Source organism: Micropterus salmoides, unplaced genomic scaffold (assembly GCF_014851395.1).
Source record: "Micropterus salmoides isolate LMB-PRFRI ecotype aquatic unplaced genomic scaffold, ASM1485139v1 Ms_hic_scaffold_20, whole genome shotgun sequence".
Taxonomy (NCBI): Eukaryota; Metazoa; Chordata; class Actinopteri; order Centrarchiformes; family Centrarchidae; genus Micropterus; species Micropterus salmoides.
In genome coordinates this window covers 9,308,258-9,328,759 of record NW_024041151.1, presented here as the reverse complement: position 1 = coordinate 9,328,759, position 20,502 = coordinate 9,308,258, and the positions used below count along the sequence as shown (strand labels likewise).

Here is a 20,502-nt window from a genome sequence, read left to right as displayed (position 1 = left end):
CAACAATGTATTTATTTCTTATAGATTAAACCTTTCATTTGTTAGAGAAATAATTTCTTCATTCAAAAGGTGTATAGCCTCGCATGTGACAGGGTCTGTAAATGCTATGTTCTCTTTTCCCACAACTCAACAAAAGAACAGTGTCCACTCTGTGCAGTCTAAATGAAGAATAACTCAAAATGCAGGAAATAACACTATTAGTTCCATCTCTATATGGACAATCATGCACTAAGTGTGCCGTCACATGGCAGCTTCTAGCTCTTTTTAAGGCAACAATCCGAGCATCAGATTTCTCTGTTTTATTGACACGAATCATTAACTATCTCATCTCAGATACAACACATGTCCAGCAAAGCGCAAAAAGAGTGAAAAGCTTTTGTCCTCTGCATGGGTATACATTTAAACTGCATTATCCTTCACTAGCAGTGGGGTGGGGGGAACATGACATAAGACAGGATTATCCTCTAAAAGAAAACTCCCTGCAACAGGGGCTTGATGTGAATTGAAGATGGGAGGACCAAGTTCCCAGGATACAATACTTGATACATTCTATTTTTTTTTTTTCGTCAGCGAGATGTGAGCTAGATAGATTCCTCCCACGCAGTCCAAATAAACAAATACAGAGAGGCAAAACCGGTGCCAACAGTTACAGTGATACAAGAACTTTTGAAAAATAAAATGATTGCAATTGCAAAGAAATATAAATAAACAAAACAAGAACTAAATACAAAGAAGCAGGGAACAAAAGTGAGTCTCTTTGTAAATCCTAAAATCCCAAAGGTATTCTATCTTGTTCCCCCTTCCACCCTCCTTTTTTTTTTAAATAGTATCATACAGCAAAAGACATTCAGAAGAGCAGACTGGAGTGATAGAAAACACTCATGCAAAGAAAGCCTTTTTGACACATAGTCACTAACACAGGAAAATCATCTCAAACAACAGCGCTGTCAACAGTCAGTGCCTTCAGGTCTTTTAGTGGATGTTGTTATTGTTGTTTGCTGTTTCTCTACAGACTTTTGATTTGCTACTGTACTTGATAAAAACAATATGACAGGCTGCACCCATTAGGCTATCAGGTCTCCTGACTAGGCTGACCTCCCACTTTTCTGTCTGTCCATTGGACCTGGGGATCCAACAGTTTTAATAAACAGTCTTCGTTTCAGGACCCCCATTGACCAAAAGAAAAGTTCAGCTGGGAGCATTTCAGCAGGAGAACCGGAGCCACAGGAATGAGCTTATGTTGATATTCCATATATATATATATATATATATATATATATATATATATAAAAAGGCGTGATGTTATTTTTTTGGCATCTGTTCATATTCTTTTAAATCATATATATTAGTCTACTTTTACAATCATTTTCTATGCAGCAAACAATTACAGAGTTTCATTCCAAAATAAAATACCAACAAAATAATGGCAGCTATTAAAATAAAGACTAGTTAGTCATATTCAGACCTTTTATTTACAAAACAGTTTTCCGACAATCAACTATGATTTTGTGATATTAACTGATAACCCATTTTTTTCTATAACAAATATATTTTGGAATGAAACCCTTCAATTTTAGATTTTTTTTCAGTCTCATGTATATGCACATTCAGTCCACTTCGCATTCACTGTTGATGCAGTCTCTCAGTAAAAGTCATTTGATATTATAAATAGATTGTTCTTTCCATAGAGTCTTTTTCTTTCGCAGATATATTTTTGTATATAGGGATATCTCTACACAGACACTATGTATTTATGTATGTAATCCATTTTCCATGGTTACAGTTCCTCTGAGCGGATAACATGGAATAGTGTGACATTGTAGAGGACCTGGTGGCCATTGTTCCAGGCATAGAGGGCACGGTCACGTGGGTTGTAGTCCAACATGGAGATATGCGAGTACTTATTCTGGAAGGCAATGTCGATGTACTCATAGGTAGAGGAGTTGGTGGAGTAGGCGTAGTAGACCTTGGTGCCTCCTGAGTAGCCATTGGTGACATAGAGCGTGCCACAGATCATAAAAGACTCGCCAGCACTCCTTTTCGGGTGGTTGGTTGTCCAGCTCTTGATGATCTGCAGCGTGTTGGGGTTCAGCTTGCTGATAACAATATTGCCGGCGTTCTGGTTGGTGGCGTAGACAGCCCACAGGCCTCCCTCGTCCACCATCAGGTCAATGTCGGAATGTCCGCCCCAGGCGTAGTGATACGCGTTATTGAAGCCGGCATAGTCGAGCTGCCGGGACTTGCTGATGGAAGAGGTGCGGAAGTCGAACTTGATGATGACATGGCTCTGGAATTTGTTGAAGTAGATGGAGCCGTTGTAGACCACCTGACCAGTTCCTGACCATGGGTGCGGCAGCCGGTGGGACGTGAAGTTGTCGGACGCCATAAAGTCTTGCATGGACTTGTACTCCCGCACAAAGCGGTTGTTATGATAACCATCCATGTACCAAACCTAAACATCATGACAAGAGGGAGAAGGAAGAATTAGGATTAAACAAAGCAGAGCTTCAGAGCCAGAAACCCCTACCATGATCATTCGTCATTGTGCGTTGGGTATCAGAATCTTCTATGCAGATCACACACAGAATAAATCAAATCACACCGTCAACACGCATCCCAATTAAGTTAGCACTGAGAATTCCTCCAGGAGCAGACGAAGCTGAGATCCGGCAGCTTCTCAATACAAACAGTCAGGATGACAGCCACAGGGTGGCATGAGCTGGGCCCCGCAGGGATAATGCCCATCATTCTAGTTAAAAGGCCTGTCTCAGCCGCTCCGACCCTGCTTCCTGCTGGCCCCTGCGGTGGTGGGCAGAGAGCTCTTATTCCGGAGCTGCTAGAGGCTCAAACACTTCCTTAGTCTCAGTGGGACTAAGACTAAGGACACCCTTCTCCTACCTGCTTCCATGTGCTACTGTGATTGACTTTAAAAATGATTTATATCAAGGAAGCAGGTCTCCACAGGCCAGGAAAAAACCCCAAGGTAAGGAAACCAAGAGATAAAAAGAAATGGAGCAGACCTGTCTTCTCCCGTCAATTACACTCATTCTTCTTAGTCTGCCCTTTGATAACGCAGAACATCTTTCATGTTTTCTGTTCAAAACGTATTAGTTTCTACAAAAAAGTAGCCTTTACAGTATGCTAAATATAATATTAGTCAGCAGTAAGCTTCGCCCTTCCTGCTGAGTATCTTTTAAAATATACACTTACCTGTGTTATCATGACAATTAGCCTTTAGGAAACTGCAAATTTACACAAACTATGGTGCCCTATGCTGCTGGTTGTTCTTAAAGTTTTTATCCCTTTTTCTCCCATGTGACATTGAGAGTTCTGTCTCTTATTAATGTGTCTCATAAAGCCAGTGCACAAAGAGCATGTGTCTTTATTTCCAGCTCCCTCGCTTCCTTGTCTGCTGGGCATTTTCCCGTTAAAACCACATACATTTATCCCTGGCATTTCTTTTTAATGTGTTTTGGTAATGAAAGTAGACAAATTTATTGAGCCAACAGAAGCATCGCTCAGATGCATTCAGCTGATATTCTTTTTTAAATTTCACAATGAGAGTTGATCTTCACCTGCAAGGTCAACTCTTACTTCAGAGTTAGGAAAACTATTTGTGTTGCAGATCTTCAGGTACCTGTCTCTTGTAAAATGAAGCACGGGGAAAGTGTGCATTAGCAAAGGTTTACAGCCACTGTGACAGTATCCATTGTCTCCTCCAATGTGTGCATGTGAAATATTGTGAGGCTGCAACTAAAGATTATTTTCAATAACAATTAATCTGCTAATAATTACAATTTCCTAAACCCAAGATGATATATTCAACTTGCTTGTGTTGTTTGACCAACAATTTAAAACCAATTGATATTCAAATTGTGTTCATACTGTAGAAGACTTAGAAAAGCAGAAAATATTTACATTGGAAAAGTTGAAACCAGTGTTTTTTGCTTAAAAAGTAAATCAAAATTGTTTTTTTTTTTTAAATGTGTGGCTAGGCCAGGGGGGGGGGGAATTATATATATTTTTGTTTTGCTATTGCAATTTTCAACGAGACAATTTTTATATCACAAATTTTGATTTGAACTATAATCAAAGTGTGTAAAACAATGCTGAAAGAATGTACAGTGTGTGTGTGTGCATATGTTTTTTTTTTCATGTCTTGATAAGACCATGCACCAGCAGGGTCAAATTACAAGATGGAAAGGAAAGCCAAACATGCAGGATGACAATACCCCAAATACTCTAGCTGTCTGCTGTTATTTTGGCTTTTCAATATTTTAAAGTAGAAAAAGAAAGAAGATAAAATTCTGAATCAAGCTTTGTGGACTTAATGTACAATATAATTAAAAATATCAACTGAATGTTCTTTGCATCATATATAAAAAGATAATCACATAAAATACTTTAATCTGAATATTACAGTATTGCACAACCTAGAGGATCCTAAAACATGTGGGCACCTTAAAGCTGGGCCACTTGGAGCAACATTGACAAAAATTGTACATCACTTCACAAAGTTGATATGGCAAACAAGTTATCAAACACTGGCCTATTTACACGTGCAGGGTAGATAGTGTGTGCCATAAAACCAAAACAATGAACTGAAAGACGGTAAAATACCTAAGGTTAAGTTGATTTAATCCGATTTTTTTCAATATACTTACTTTGAGAAATGATTTTCATTGAGCAAAAGAAAACAAACCTAAAATGTTAAATGCTGTCTAAACACAATCACTCATACAAGAACCTTGCCTGAATAAAGCAAAACACTCAAATTGGCAAAATTATGATTAAATCTGAGAGGTGTACAGTAAACTAAGAAGATACAACTCTGAGCAAGAACGCGATGCCAGCATGAGAATTTGTGCTTTATGGATACATTTTGGTTTGATAGAGAGTCGTACATTCACTATCGTATTAGGAAATTCCCATCCATACTATGTGCAGCGGTACTGTACATACCCGTGTATCTCCTTCAGGTGCCAGAGGGTCAGTCATCCAGGAGCCGAACCTGGATCCAGACGTCTTGATGGTGATGGGATCACTGATACCTGTCAGTTTGCCACATGCTGCAAGGGAAGAAGAGAGATGGGAACATCTACAGCAACACCCATTTGGGTATTTAGACTTATTCCAGATCTATTAAAAGGGATTCACTTTCATTTACTTTAAATCCAAATGTGTTTGCCTGAAGGATGAGGGAGTTGATGTCCAGCTTGTTACAGCTCTGCCTTTCTCTTTATGTGATGTTCTGTGCAAATGGTGCTTATTATTCAATTCACACATGCTAATGCCTGTTTTACTCTCTCTGTGTGGATGTGTGAGAAAGTGAGATGAAAAGGGAATAGGAAATGGGGAGCCTCTGTGTGTTATGCTCCAGCGTGCTACTCGTAGGCTGCTGTAGTGTTAATTAGTGTTGATTGAGGTGTTAATGGGAATTTGACATAACTAACACTGGTCTCTGTGGCCCTGGTAACTGAGAGCTGGTCAGACTAACGTGCCCTTTCTAATGAGCAAAGTTACAAATGAGAGACATGATTTTACCAAGTAACAATACTTCTCAACACCAGTGCAGCACATTTATTCATTTAGACAAAGGCCGTTTTTTGACAAAGGTCGATTTGAAGAGTTAACTTTATCTCATGAATGTAATGAGTCATTCTGATATGCTAATTTAAAGAGCGGGACTGTGACAATGGCTCATTTTATGTTTTCATTAACATCTTTCTCTGTGAAGCTATTACAATCATCATCCCTTTTTTCTTTTTAACTCCTTTCATCTCTCTTGCTCTTCTCTGTTGGAATGTCATTTTACGTCATACTAAACAGATTTGATTTGATTTTCCTCTGGTAGTCTCATTCAGTTATCTGGCTGACTCCGTGGTCTCATTCGGTCAAATTTTGTTCACTTCTATAATGAAAATTATGGCTTTGCATATGCGTTTGAGTGCTTGTGGATCTCTGTGCGAAACATATGTCGTGACTGTGAGTACGCGTGGGGATCACACCTCCGCGGCAGCTGAGAGACAAACACATGGTCACATGAGCAACATCTACTATTTCCAGTGGGGGTTGAGTCCCTTATGTAAGCCACAGTGGGATTAGAGACCGCAGTAATACATTGGCCATTGATTTATTTATTTATTTTTATCTACTCAGGCCTCTATTTAGATGACACTACTATTGCAGGCTGCTGGGGAGCCCGCTGATGGATCTGTATTCTGGAGATGCACACAAGGTCTAATCCCCTTTTGGCCTGAATTTGCCAAGGCCGAAGCAGAGGGCAGAGCAAATGGAAAACCTAATGGGAACTGGAGCTGATATAACAAAAACACCATCAGCCTTTATCCCGAAATGTGAGGATTTAGATATAGAATGAACACTCAATTCCTGAGAAGGAGGGCTATTTGTTTTTAAAGGATCGTTTTTATTTATTTAAACGTGGGCTTTTTTATTTGTAGTTTTGGCTATAGGTTTCTATAGTAATGATAACTCTGTAAGTAATTGGTGAGATTTGGGAATGCTGCAATGTTGTCATGACAAGGCCAAAGTCCGACAGGGCAAGAATGACGAGTGGTCATACAATCAGACAGCTTGTGAGCGCACCTGAAATATCGACGGTAGAGCTGCAACTAACAATATTTTAATTTTCAAATCAGATTTATCAATCAATTAATCCTCTGATTATTTTCATGATTAATCAATTTATAGTTTTGCCCATAAAATTGTTTATAATCCTGTTACAATTTCTTTCTGTCTTCAAATTACTTTTGTATAACAGTCCAAACCCGAAGATATTCAGTTTACTCTTAAGTCTGACAAAGAAAAGCATCAAGACCTCCCATTTGAGAAGCTGGGATTGGCAAATGTTATTTTTGCTTACATTTTTTATTTAATTATCGAAATAGTTGCCAATTCATTTTCTGACGTTGTAATTGTTGCCTTTGTTGTCGAAAGTAATCACTCATTGCAACTTCGGCAAGTATGATTGAACAATCTGTTAATTGTGGTGGATGTTTACAACTGACAGTTTGTGCAGTAATTTTACCATTAGCCTTCCTTTCCTCCTCCATTTAAGCTTTCCGAACATGCAGTTTTGGTTAAAGGCCCTGAAAACATATTCAGCTTCTTACTAGGAATGATGGGGTCCTACACAAACACTGTTTAATTTAGAACAGTTTTGGTTAATTCACATGAGAGATTTCTGTATTTCTTTGTACTCTTCTCACTGTTTTGACATTGATGGGGCTTAGTTAGAAAAAGGTGATATCATATTTCTTTGCACCAATCAGACTTTAGCTACATTTGAATTAGACTCTAATGGCTGTTGGCAGGCTCTTTGGACATCATACCCACACAGTGATGCATAAATACCTACAGTTGTTTCTTGAACTTAGCTTCGTTAGTCATTAATAATTCATGTTATAGAAAAATATATAAAAAATTTGAAAGCAAGTTTTCAATGGACTTTTTTAACGTATCTAATTATTTTTAGTGACGAGTCCCTGTTCCCAGATTACAGCAATTAACAGAAAGAAACAACAAAAAATTATATTAAAATAGTAATAAATGAAACTCTTTGACAAAGATGAGGGAGAAGGAAAATTAAAGTAAATAGATAGGTTGAGCTTTCTATAGGAAAGAGACAAATTCATCCTGTGGCAAGTGAGCCATGCTATAATGTTGCCTATAAGAATGCTTTATAATTCTCTACAGAGGAAATAAAAGGTGAGAACAACAGTTGCAGAGCAGGGAACTGATGGGTTTATGTGCTGGTATGACTTTTCTACTCCATTCATCAGTACGGGTGAAGGGGCTGGATTTGCCTGAAGCTCTCTGTGCCTCCACATTGCTAGGGCATGACACAGGGTGATTTATTTATTTGATTATTGCCCAGCAAGCTGGCATGTTCCCTTGATCGATGGCCATTGTGTCCCAGCAGCCGCTGAGCTGTTAGTCTCTCCGGCACAAAATAGCTTGAAGGACAGCTCTGCGGGGACGCTAGTTACTCTCTTTCACTTTTCCTGCTTGCCTTCACTTTATCACTCTTTCTCCTTCCCCCTTAACACCGTCTATCAATTTCTCTATTCCTCAATACTCAAATTTATCCTGCCCTCTCGATTTTTCTCTTTTTCCCTCCTGTTGTTGATCTGCTGATGCAAATTTGTCTAGTGACCTTCGCAAGTTTAATCTCAATAACGGGAGTGTACTGGAGTGTATTTGTGTGCACTATGCATGAGTGCCTCTGCAATCGTGTGAAGATGAAAGGAGTTAGCCACCCTCTGTTCTGCCTGAGCCAGTCCCTCGCTGGGTGACCTCGCCTTTATCTCGTCTGATGTCACACACACACACACACACACACTGGAGTAACTCCTGCAGTTCCCTGCTCTCCTATCTTTGGCAGCCTGACCACAGATGTGAGCAGCGGCATGTGCATGGAACTGAGAGTGAAAGCATGGACAAGACTGAAAAAAAAATTAGAAATGTGTATGGATAGATAAAGAGAAATAATGACAGAGGAAGTAACTGGGAAGCTGAGATCAGGTGTTTTACTCTATATATTCAATTTAAATACAATCACTTTGTCTTGATTAGCTTTCCAAAAAGAACAGTAGGCATTGTAACCAATGGTTTTCCAGTTTCTTGCTGTCTTCTTGCCCTGTGAATAAGTTCAAACGGGGACACAATATACCCGTGATATACGGCATGTAAGTGTCTCTGCTCTTGTAATATATCTTAGTCACTGTAATGTGGGTGTGCATCTATTAGCACTGTGGGCTGTGACAGAGGTGTGAAGAGACTGAGACTAGCTAAAAGCAAAGATAAGACTGTGATGGGAACTTGCAAACTGAGAACGCTATCAGTATCTCTCTTCCTCCTTTGACTCATGTGTGATTGTGTGTGTACCTGCGGAACCATGTAAAACACCTCATGCCTAATGACATATTTAAACATCCCATCTATTTCATCACAAGAAGTCAGTTTTGAGGGACGCTACTATAGACTCATGCAGAACTTGATTTCGATAAATAATTATTCCATAAAATTTCATGAAACAGTGAAAAAAGTCTTTCACTATTCTAGATTGAATCGATTTTATAAATATTGTCAATTTTCTGTCAATTGACCAACGGTTTCAGCACTAGTGCCTTGTTTTTTTCCCCAGGAGATAAAAGTACAGAAGATATAGAAGTTACCAGGATGTAACTCCAGTTCTGTGTGTGCATGCGTAGCCCTGTAATGGACTTTTTGGTTTACCTTGAACATGTTAGAGTATACCAATAGCAAAGTCAGATAGAGGGTGAGCACGTTTGAAATACAACCATATAGTGTAAATTACGAGTGTGTTATAAGACTGTGTAATAAGCATTTGAGTGGTGGAGTATCGCAGCCACACATAATGTTCCTGTGATGTTCTGAATCATGTGAATATGCCTGAGGATCTCTTTCTGGTCAGTTACAACATACTGGACGTCAGTGGGGGTGTTTGTGCATGCACGTGTTTGAAGCAAAGTGTGTGCCAACAACTTTCTGTGCCTACCTAATTTTTGCATGCATGCTCGGAGTCTCTCCTCAAGATTTGACACTCTGTTGTGGAGCTCCTCGTAGTCATAGGCCCCCATCTCCTCCTGAAGTTCGTTTAGAACTGACGTCAGATTCTGGACCTCCTCCTTAAACTGCAATACCAATTTGGCATCGGCTTTGTACTCCTCCAACACTGGTATCAACGGTCTAAGCTCCTCCATTTTCGCTTTTATTGCCTGAAAGGATTAGAATAAGCTCGGTTGAGTGTCATGCGCGACAAAAGGAGACTGTCCATAAAAGAAAAAAAAAAAAACACCTGTCTGAACCTGGCTACTCTGACTCTATCCTGCCTCTTCACTGACATGAGGACCCCCTGTTTGTGTCCATGTTTAGTGTTTGTGTGTGAACAGCTGTGTTTTGTCTGTGCAATGTGTGTCTGAGCAAACAAACCCGGAAAATATTCTCCACCCGCTGGACGAGCAGAACAGGTGGCTCCGTCCCGGCAGTGACCAGCCGTTAAAAAGCAAGCCCTCGGTACACCGACAACAATTGGGAAAGCTCTTTATTGGTCATCATCGTTTAAAATGCAACATCGTATTAAGGGTTACATGCTTTTACATGTCACACACAACAAAGTGTCTCGAATTTTACGTCTATAGTTTAACGTATAGATTTGTTGAGTAACCAAATATGCATAGACAAAAGCCAAAGGAAAATAAAAAAGGAATAACAGCAATTAAGAAGAATAAGAAGAATAAGAATAAATGTATTTACGTTTGAAAAAAGCTTTTAGATGGAAAACTTTGACAGCAGTAACATGCAGGAAGAGATCAGTGGTAGGTTGGTTTGGGAGAGGGGTGGGGTTTCTTAGTCTTAATGGTGCTAAAGATAAATTAACTTTTTGACGCCCAAATGCTCTCAGTACTGTGGCCCAGTTCAGTGGAATCTGGATTTGACCTGCCTCTTCTTCCCTGTGGCTCTCTTTACATGTCTTAAAGTTAGCCCTGCAAGCAAGAAAATGACAAACTGTTGACACGGGCTAGAGCTTGCTAACCTTGCTAACAGACACACAAACAAACGCACACACACTTAGTATATTCACTTCAGACGTGTTACAGAAAAATGACACACATGCGCTGAATGTGGCATTGGATGCATGAGGTTTTTGAGCATGCATAGGCGAGGGGATCACACAGATGTAGAGGTGCGTGTGAAATGATACAACTGCTGAAACTGCTCTTTAAGTGCTAAAGGTAAGAACACAGGAAACAATGCATTTGTGTGTGTAACTGCAAAAAGGGCTAGGTTTTTGTTGCCTTCTGAACTGTGTTCGTATCACAGAGTAGCAAAAACTTTGAGGTAGGTAAAGGTGGCATCGAATGTCTTGTCACATTCAAAATCTTGTGTACTTTGTGTATGTGTGTATTCGTTCCTTGAAAGTTCTTAATACTCTGTTTATGTTTAGATAACATTAGCATTTGAGAACTTATTTTGTTAAATGGAGAGCTGAAAGTCGAGTAATCAGTCAATTGACAGCAAAATAATTTTCAACTATTTAGAAAATTGGTTAATGGTTTATGTAATTTTTCATTGAAAAATGCCCCAAATTCCTCAATTCCAGCTTCTTAATTGTGAAGATTTATTGCTTTTCTCTGTCTTGGACTGTTGGTTGGATAAATCAACCAATTTGCTGACGTCACCTTAAGAAAATATGATATTATGGTATTTTTCACTATTTCCTGACAAGTAATCAATGAACTGTGACAGCACTAGTTGCAAAACATTTCAAATGATCTAATTAGCTCTTTGTGATTTTTATTGGAGAGTAAACCCTTTAAGAAAAAAAGGGTTTAGTGTCCCATGTGCATGTTAATTAAATCTCCTCCTTTTGAATGCATTCACATAGTTTTATAAAGTCAATTGGTGTGAAATGTGGATATTAAGTCGTGCAGCTGAGTTGATGTATCCAATTATTTAACCTATTTGATGCATGCATTATGAATTTCTTGGTATGTGGAATGGGGGTTTAGGCAATTCTGACATATCTCCACAGTGGGAACACACAAACACAAAATGGATAAGGCTGTGTGGAATGGGCTACAAAGCAGCTATGACGGAATGACGGTTGGCAGTAAATGGCTGGAGATCTGGCTTTGTACCTTGTATTGCTTGGCAATGTTCTGCTTGTGGTTCTCCTCCACCTGCTTGAACTTAGTCTCCAGACCACGGAGCTGGACCTCCATCTTCTCCACGTACTGCAGGTCCCTCTGGGTTCGCTGGTCCAGCACCTGGATAGACTGGGTCATGTTCTGGACCTGCGGTGCCATGTGGACACATTGGACTGATTAATGAATTAAATCTCTATTTACAACGCTCTAATTAGAGCAGTGTGCATGAGAAAGCGCAACAGACTTTCAATATGTTGTTTTGGCTTGGCTTTCTTCTTGCAATGATTCACAAACTCTGACATCAGGCCAACTAGTCAGGGGCCTCAGACACATGGTGGAAGTGTAGAATACATACTGTTAAGACATTTGGTTTCTCCAAAACTGTTGTGGTCCAGAAACTCCAGAAACATGACATATTTTCTATTTATTCAGGAGTGATCTGTAGCTGTCTGTATTTTCTAGCAGCTTACGTGACTCACTGAGCTACTCTGCATTATTTGTGGATTTTCTCCATCTTTGGATAAAAATTATTTTCCATAAACATGATTAAATGCTCCTTTTGTGTAAATGGGGTTGACTTAGTTTTCAGTCTATGGGCATTGAGACGGGTTGCGTCATTAGATGTGTTGCTTTAGATGTGTGCTGTACAATAAAAACTCGCACAGAGTGAGTGTACAGCTGCCTCCCATGATGCCTGTTAGGTTTCCAGGGAGCTCATTAGAGCATGATTCCTATACTTGTCCAACGGGCAGAGAGGTGACTGGAAAACCACAAACACGGATAAGCGTATGTGTGTGTGTGCGCAGGTCTTTGTGTGTGAAGTACTGTTGGTAAAAGGAGTAAAGGCGGTTAGTATGGTTATTGCAAGACTTTGATAGCTAGGGTCATGTGTTGCTGAGGAGGTCAGCGGTAATTACCTTTTCTAACAGCTGCCTCAGTTGTTTGGTGCGGGCATCCCGTGAACACATGGACTGCTGCGGCGCCACCACAGTGCAGACACACCTTCCCTCACTATCCTGGGCTGAGCTGTACACCTGCCACGATTCCTCTGGGTTTGCTGGCAACACCTAAAGACAAAGCAGTGGATAAATGAAAAAAGGGGGCAGGTGAACAGCGATGCGGGAGGAGAGGGGGGCAAGGAAAAATCAGACAAAAATAGAAAAAAAACTTAAGGGGGATACTACTATTTGTTTGTTTGTCAATGAAATGAGAAAGGAGGACACTTTGCTGCTGGTTGTCCATCAAGTGTATTAAGTGCCAGTTTTACACCACAAACCATCAGACTCCATCCGCTTTGCACCATCATACAGTGTAGTTTAAAGCCACACAAAGGGAAGATGCAGCCAATAAAGACAGCTGAAGCTACTCCCAGGATTCGCTAGGTTGGGTGTGTGAAAGCCTGGAGTGCATAGTGTGACGTGTATGACGTCAGAAAGAGGTTTTTTTTTTTTTCTGAGAGAGAGAACTCCAGTTACTAACCTGATTAGATATTACTGAGAAAGTGACTTTGAAAAACAGATATTCATCACCGTATCAGCGATAAAAATCACTGCTGATTCATTCAATTAGTGAGGAGTGACTTCACAAAATCCAAAAGGAGCAATCGCAGCGATTGTCAGTCAGTTGCACTGCTCTCTGCCAAAGGATGTGCTGACCAGACAAAGAAATCACTATCAAGCACCTGCTTTGATATCTCAGTGTTCCTCTGTACTGCTCAGACTGCTACACTGGTCACTGGCAAAAATGATCAAATAAAATCCCAAAAGCAATGTAAAAATGCTTGCATCTTTTCAAAACCATGAAAGAAAAACAGCACATTTAAGAGGACAACTGAGTAAATCTGCTGGCTGCATCCACTGCTTTAACTATTTATTTATTTATTTATTTGCCTTCAACACCCATTGTATTAAATTTCTGTGCAAACACTTGAGGAGCGCTCATTGTTATCCTGGCACAGAAACGGCTCAGAATCTGCCAGGAGCCTGACAGAGAAACAAAGAAACGCTTCATCTTGACTCTATAACAGTATCTTGGCTTTGAACGCCTCTCTCATTCACACACTGAAAGGAAGAATGAGGACTCCCGCTGTTTAAGACGGAAACAATAAGTCTGCTTTGAAATGTATCATGTCAGTCCCCTAATTTTCCACTACGAATCTCCTATTTTTATCAGTTGGAGGGGTGCAACCTATAACTTTCCACTTAGTGCGGGCTACTCATATCGACAGGAGCGGGAGCTCAGTGTCAGCTGGAGCAACATCAAACGCAGGAGGAAGATATTTATGATGCCACTGCAAGTCTTTTTTTTTTACTTTTGCGTGCGCCTGGCAAGCGCGTCACCTCAATTATGAACCAAACGCACCAAAACGAATTGTGATTTGCTTGCAACAGTCGACATTCATTTTAGCCAACCAGCCTAAAAAAACAAGCTAAACTTGCGCACTTACTCCTGTGCTCCGGTCTGGGTACCCTCCCTGTGCCGCCGTGAGCTTGGTAGTATTGAGCCCCACCAGAGAGGGGAGGGTCTGCGACATCCAGTTGGTGATCATCGCCATGGTGCTGAGCACGACGCCGATCTTCAGCAAAGGCACCGACATCTTTGCGCTCTGCTTGGACTTTATTTAAGCCGTCTTCATTCTACGGATTCCGGTGAGAAACAAGGGAGGCGAATCATGATGCCCAGAGAAGCTTGCTGTTTCACCCGGGACTCCGGCTCGGCTGGTCTTTTTTTGGACATCTCCAACGAAGCACTGGCGGCGAACAAGTCGGACGCGATACGGCAGGGTCGAGACAGAGATAAAACTGCAACACTTGATCCAGTGGAAGATAAAGACAGAGACAGTCGAGAGCAGCCGCTGGAAACGTCCTCTGGATAGCTCCTCTTTCTGCGTTGTCCCGCGCACTGCTGCCTCTCCGGCTCACAGTTACTATTTCGTTCACGCCCGACGGTCCGCCTCCTGCCTTGGTGCGCTCTGTGATTAAGTGCCACTGACTACACACATCGGCTGCTCCGAGTGGATGAGAGGAGGAAGGAGGAGGTACTACGGATCTATCTATAACGCCAGACGCAATGATGTCAGCCAGGTTGGGGTCCGTTCATGGTAATATCTGGGATTGCGCCTGATTCGCCCATAGCTGCCACTGGCTGTCCCCAGGGGGAATGACAATGAGCAGTGCGGCTGAAGTCGGCCGACACTGACGCTGAGGGATTATGTATAGCGGACAGTGACATTTCTTTCTCCACTGCCCCGAAAGGACAGGGGGCACACTGTTTGGCGAACCTCCTCGGACCCTGCATGGTAATGCTGGCCTTCATTTAAACTATAACAACCACTGCAGTGACAGACTGCACAGCTCACATGTCAAAACGAACGCACAATGTTGCATGTCAATGACAGCGGGGCGGTAGGACACAGGGTGTGCTTAATTGATAGATAACTGGATGGCTTGGACTCAGATGGAGGACGAGCTTTCAATTCGTGTGACTCTGGCGCCATCGTGTAGCTGATTTTGGCGTTGCTGAAATCAAAAGGGAGGGGCTTGCTTTAAAAATGCAAGGAAGCAACACAATATATATAGGCTATATATTTTAATCTAAAAACGATGCTCAGTGTTAAAAAAGACAACTCGTCGATGTGTATTGACTTTACATTAGGCTATATAAATGCCATAATTAAGAACACTCAACCTGTCATGGGTTGCATTAGTAAATGCAGTTAATTGTGCTTATTTTTGTTTAGAATTACATCTCTCAGAAATGACAAATAATTTATTGGTCTGGTCCAGAGACTAAGTCATCAACAGGCCATCAGCCTATGGGCTAAACTACAATGCTGCATTATACATGAAGTCTTCAGAATAGCAAGAGTGGCTCTGTGTCCACAGCTATTTCTGTCAGCTCTATAATGCATTTTCTTGGTAAACTGAAAGATAGAAGTGAGCACTCACTGCACCTCGCCCCCCCCCCCCCCCCCCCCCCCCCCCCAAACCCTCTCTCTTGTGTCTCTTATCTCTCCCACTTCTTTATGACCTTTGAGGTGAGAGCTCAAAGTGGTGATGGCTCCGCAGAATGCAAAGTATCAGCAGGGGTCAGCGCACCACTGTGCATTGTTGTTCAGGGTCCAGTCTAGTATGGTGCAGGTCCGTACAGCACAGAAGCCTCTAATGTCATACTGCCATACTTCAAACGGATAGAGATAGTTTTCTAAGCTTCACAGATGTAGCTCCAATTTGGTTTCAGTAGAGGTGAAACACATAGATCAAAAGTTTAGGTGCTACCACTAATAAAACACCTCAGAATTTAACACATCAGGAGGAATGCCACAGGTGGGCTGATAAAATTTTTCCAAGTGGTCCAATGAAAAAAAATCCATTAGTCATCAAACAGTCAGACTGTTTATCAAGAGTGATTTATAGAAAGATTTATAAATTAACACCAGAATCTTTCAGTAGTATTGCACAACATTACAACACTTATTGCGGAAGGATTGCTTTATAATGGTGTAATAAGATCTCAACTATACAAACATGATAAAAGCAACCCTTGCACTATCATCAGTTATGCAGTTGATCAAAATATATAGTAATTTGTATGAGAATTGAGAATTATGAGAATTACAAGAAGTATGAGAATTACAATTGAGAATGTAGTGTTGTACTGTATACTGTAACTGTACCCTTCCAAGTTATTTTCACGTTACAATATAGGGCAGAAATCATGATTTAGAGTATGTGGGTGGTGTCCTGTAGGGAAAAACAAGCTAGTGCATCTTACAACATAATATATAATTATAATAAAGGAAAAAAATACAACAAACAGCAGCCTCAGAAATTACCAACAAACATGAAAAATTTAACATTAAGGCTTCATAAAAGTAGTATTTCTGACTGGGCTATTGCATTACATAGCGAACAGGTGTTTAGATTGTATTTATACAGTAGGAGAACCACATCGACACACTCAATAACCTATGTAATACATGTTCATAAAGTAGCGAAAAATCCCATTTCCAGCCTGCAAGTGAACTACAAAATGCACCATATCTCCACCTACTCCTCTTCTGCTGGCTTGCTCTCTGTCTCTCTCTCTCTGTCTCTCTCTCTCTCTCTCTCTCTCCCCTCTTTGCTTCATCGCTCAACCAACCATACTGAATAATAAATAGCTTCAACCCCAGCTGCCAATCACACCCACGCATATTGAAATTCAGCTCAACTCCATCTCAGTTTCTCACATAAAACTGGATAGATTTTTTTTTTGTTTGTTTCATACATTAAAAAGCCCTAACGGTTTCAAAATGTTCCCCCTGCTGGAGCCCTTATAGTTTAAGTGTGAGCAGATGTCTTGGCAAAGTAGATTTAGTTGTTTCATGTGAATTACCAGATTGGCTCTATATTTTTATTTTATGTCATTTTACATTAATTAAAAAAAATACATTCTTAATTGTGCATGCAAGCAAATCTAAAACCATAACACGTGCAGGTGTTTTACAGGAATTCTTTGCATGGTTGTTTGCAGGATGAACTATGGTATGTAGGTTGCATTGTGTCAAAGAGGCGGCTATATAGGTACCATCTGTTTTGTCAGGTGTCCGTGAGATGCTTTAGGATGTGGGCCTGAAGTCATGGGGCAGCCACTAGGTGAGGAACAGATGCCACTTTGGCTGCTTACTATTCTTCTCTGTGTGAACATCAAGCAGAAGCCAAATCCTTCATCGGAGGGGATGGAGGTGAACAAATGGGGGCGGAATTGAAGAGGAGAGTGTACTACTAATCAGGTGTCTCCCTGATCCCTCGGCCAGATGTTAAGAAAAGAGTCGCAGCTACCCCACACTGTCTGAAACTTGGTCAGATTTCTAAAGCAAGGCGCTTAATGTGGTCATTAAGAGAGCGTCATTGTTCAGCATCAAAGGTCGAGGCCTAACTGCCTGGATGGCTTTTTCTTCTCATGAGTAACCTGGCAATAAAAAGCTCTCGATATTTCTGTCTATATACACCTCTCACTTTTTTTATCTGTCTTCAAACAGATGAGATGTGGAGAGGCCTAGCCTTCCTACAGTGAAATGTATTGTAGGTTTGTAGAGCAGGGGCTGTATAAATAGAGCCTGTCATTGTATCTTATGTTTCTGTTCTCCTGGAAGGGAGCGGACAGGCAAGGCTGTGGACTGCTATTGACTTACCTTCAAACAGATGACACACACACACACTCTCTCAGGCCATCAGAGACAGAGTGTCACTGTAACGCAGGCCCTGACCTGCGGCGTGCAGGACCCGAACCGACTGTCATGAAACCTGAAGTGAAACACGCTTCCTCCCTCCTCTGACTGATGGCTTCCATCAGTCAGTGCAAATGGCCCGATTGTCCGATTGTGTCAGCAGTTTTGTGCACTCTGCTGCTGCACTGCATGTCCAGTTCAGATTATAGACTGCCCATTTGATTCTTCAACGTGGGAGATTAAATCGCACTAGCAATAAGTGTTTGTAAGGTCATAGCTTTGATGAAATTACAAATCAAATTCCACATGAATGTCAAAACCAAGCTGTTGCTCTATGAATAAAAAAATGTTCCGCTCACGGCACACAGACATTTCTCATAAATTTGAGGAAATCAATTGGTGGCACATTTCTGCCAAAGCAATATTACATCAATATTGTTCTAACACATTGGTTGTCAGGGCCAGCAGGGTCTACAGCGACCTGCGCAGCAACACGTTTTATTGAGTTTGTCACTCGGAGAGTATTACAGATACACTGGGAACAGAGATTAATGTATTGATAGTACCTCAGTGGCACATTTGATTTTTTTTTTTTTTGTCTCCAATTACCAACCACAATTGGATTCACACAACAGTGAAGGCCATGAAATATGTCTCTCTGTTCAAGCAAGGACAATTAAATCATCAAATGTTTCAGTCCAGTGGTGGCAGGGCCTGGCAATAAATAAATCCACTCCCTCACTTTCTTTCCTACAGTGATACTGTTTGTGTGAATTTGTCAAGGCAGCAGCTTAATGCACCAGAAACTATTGTATTGTACTGCAAATGGTCTTTTAGGGAGCAGGAAGTAATTACAAGTTCCAGTAAAGAAGCACAGAGATGCATTTTATTGAGCAGTTATTTTGTTTACTACTCCTGAGCTGGGTGGCTTTACACTGTTGGACTAAATGCCCCCCCCCCCCCACACACACACACACACACACACACCTCACATAGGCAACAGTAAGTCACACTGTGGTCATTGAGCATGCTCAAAACGCCTCCTTTGAGACACTGCATTTGATTGTGAAGCCGTGATTTAAGAGCAGAGACCTATCATTCAACAATGGCCTCTTTAGCTACAGGCTACACATTGTGGGCTATTAGAATAGCTTTGCAGTTGATTAATCTGACCATTTGCTGATGAGGAAAATGACAGATCATCATCAGTCATCATCAATACACCCCCCTTATATCTGGCACGTTTGTCAGCCCCGGTGGTGGAGAAACTGAACAGGGCTCTGCTGGATCTATCCGCGCCCGTCAAGCACAATGTATTCACATCATGTAATCCCACCCGTTAATCTGTTTAAACGGGGTAGAGGGCTAATTCACCGGGGCTCTTTATACGAGGTATAAGGGGGTAATCTCTCGGCTGATCTGGAGCCAATTAAGCTTTTAATACAGGAAGCGGAAAATGGCGTTAAAAAACCTACTTGGGTGAGTTCTGTGCCCATGAAGATGAGGAGAATCAGAGTCAGGAGCTTGCTCGCAGGCTGCATCTCTTGCCTCCGGTGTGTGTGGACCAGCGGTCTCACATGCAGATCGAGTCCCTTTGCGTCCCCCCGCACAGCAGTCCTTTCCTCCCGGCTCTCTTTTGCGTTGCAACTCGCTCGATTCTTTTTTCTTTTTTTTCTTTTTTTTAATTATTATTGTTATAATTATTGTATCCCTCAGCAACCCAGTAGCAGAAAGCGAAAGATCAGTTTCACGGAATCGTCTCTGTACATAGCCTCATTTCATATCGGTGCCTCTCCGCTCGGTCTTCAGTGGACGCACTTATTTATCGCTGCGACGGACTGTGGTGAACATTGGCCTAAGGACGCGCAAACACTGTCGTATACACGGCTATAAACCTTCTCTCTGATATTGCCAAAAGTTTACCTCCCCGCCTCAAGCTGCCGTATAAGCTCTCGATGAAAAAATGAGAATGACGGCGCTGTACATGGTGCTGAAAACGGAAGTTGCATCGCCGAGAGAGGGAGATTTAAATTGGCAAGCATACAGGAGGAAAAATGCCCTTCCAACATGTCTTGCTGTTCGTCTATCATAGACAAAACTGTTGCCTTATCAAAATTTATTCTCTATCGGTTTGTTTTTATTTAAGCAATTGATTCAGTGAAGCTATTTTATAATAAAAAGTAGGCTAGTTTATAGTCTTGACCGCATGGAAATAAAATATATCGCTGCAATGTCTTGGCCCATGCCAAATCATTTTAATTGGCTCATGCATTACTGTATGTGGAAAATGCTGCCACATATCACTTGTTCTTAGAGTATTTTCTTTCTTTCAACCTTTTTCATACTGATCACATACATGGATGCTTACATTTCAGGGGGGAAATGAAAGAGTCATACTTCCCTTCAAAATGATTTCATCTTAATTATTAAAGTTATATCATTTGATTGTTGTTACTGAGACATTATGTATTTTTTATCAGGTTTAGTTGAAGCTAATTTGACTTTGTTTATATACTATTGGGGAGTTCAGTGTATAACATCATATTTGATTAAATGTTTTGTATGAAAGATCTCGATCTTCAGAATAACTATATCTGA

General features: G+C 41.0%; 1 protein-coding gene across 2 annotated transcripts; it reads right to left on the bottom strand.

The window, feature by feature from the left end:
- Window positions 1-284: 284 nt before the first annotated feature.
- Window positions 285-19,888, bottom strand: olfm1b (olfactomedin 1b). Of its 2 annotated transcripts, none has more exons than XM_038733766.1 (6): window positions 19,380-19,888; window positions 12,611-12,760; window positions 11,685-11,840; window positions 9,542-9,761; window positions 4,963-5,069; window positions 285-2,452 (listed from the first exon to the last, which is right to left on the bottom strand). In XM_038733766.1, exons 1-6 carry the CDS (start codon window positions 19,443-19,445, stop codon window positions 1,778-1,780), a joined length of 1,374 nt encoding a protein of 457 aa, XP_038589694.1. In that variant the 5' UTR covers window positions 19,446-19,888; the 3' UTR covers window positions 285-1,777. The 2 variants fall into 2 exon arrangements, with proteins under 2 accessions (XP_038589694.1, XP_038589693.1); XM_038733765.1 differs by lacking the exon at window positions 19,380-19,888 and adding an exon at window positions 14,140-14,654.
- Window positions 19,889-20,502: the final 614 nt, after the last annotated feature.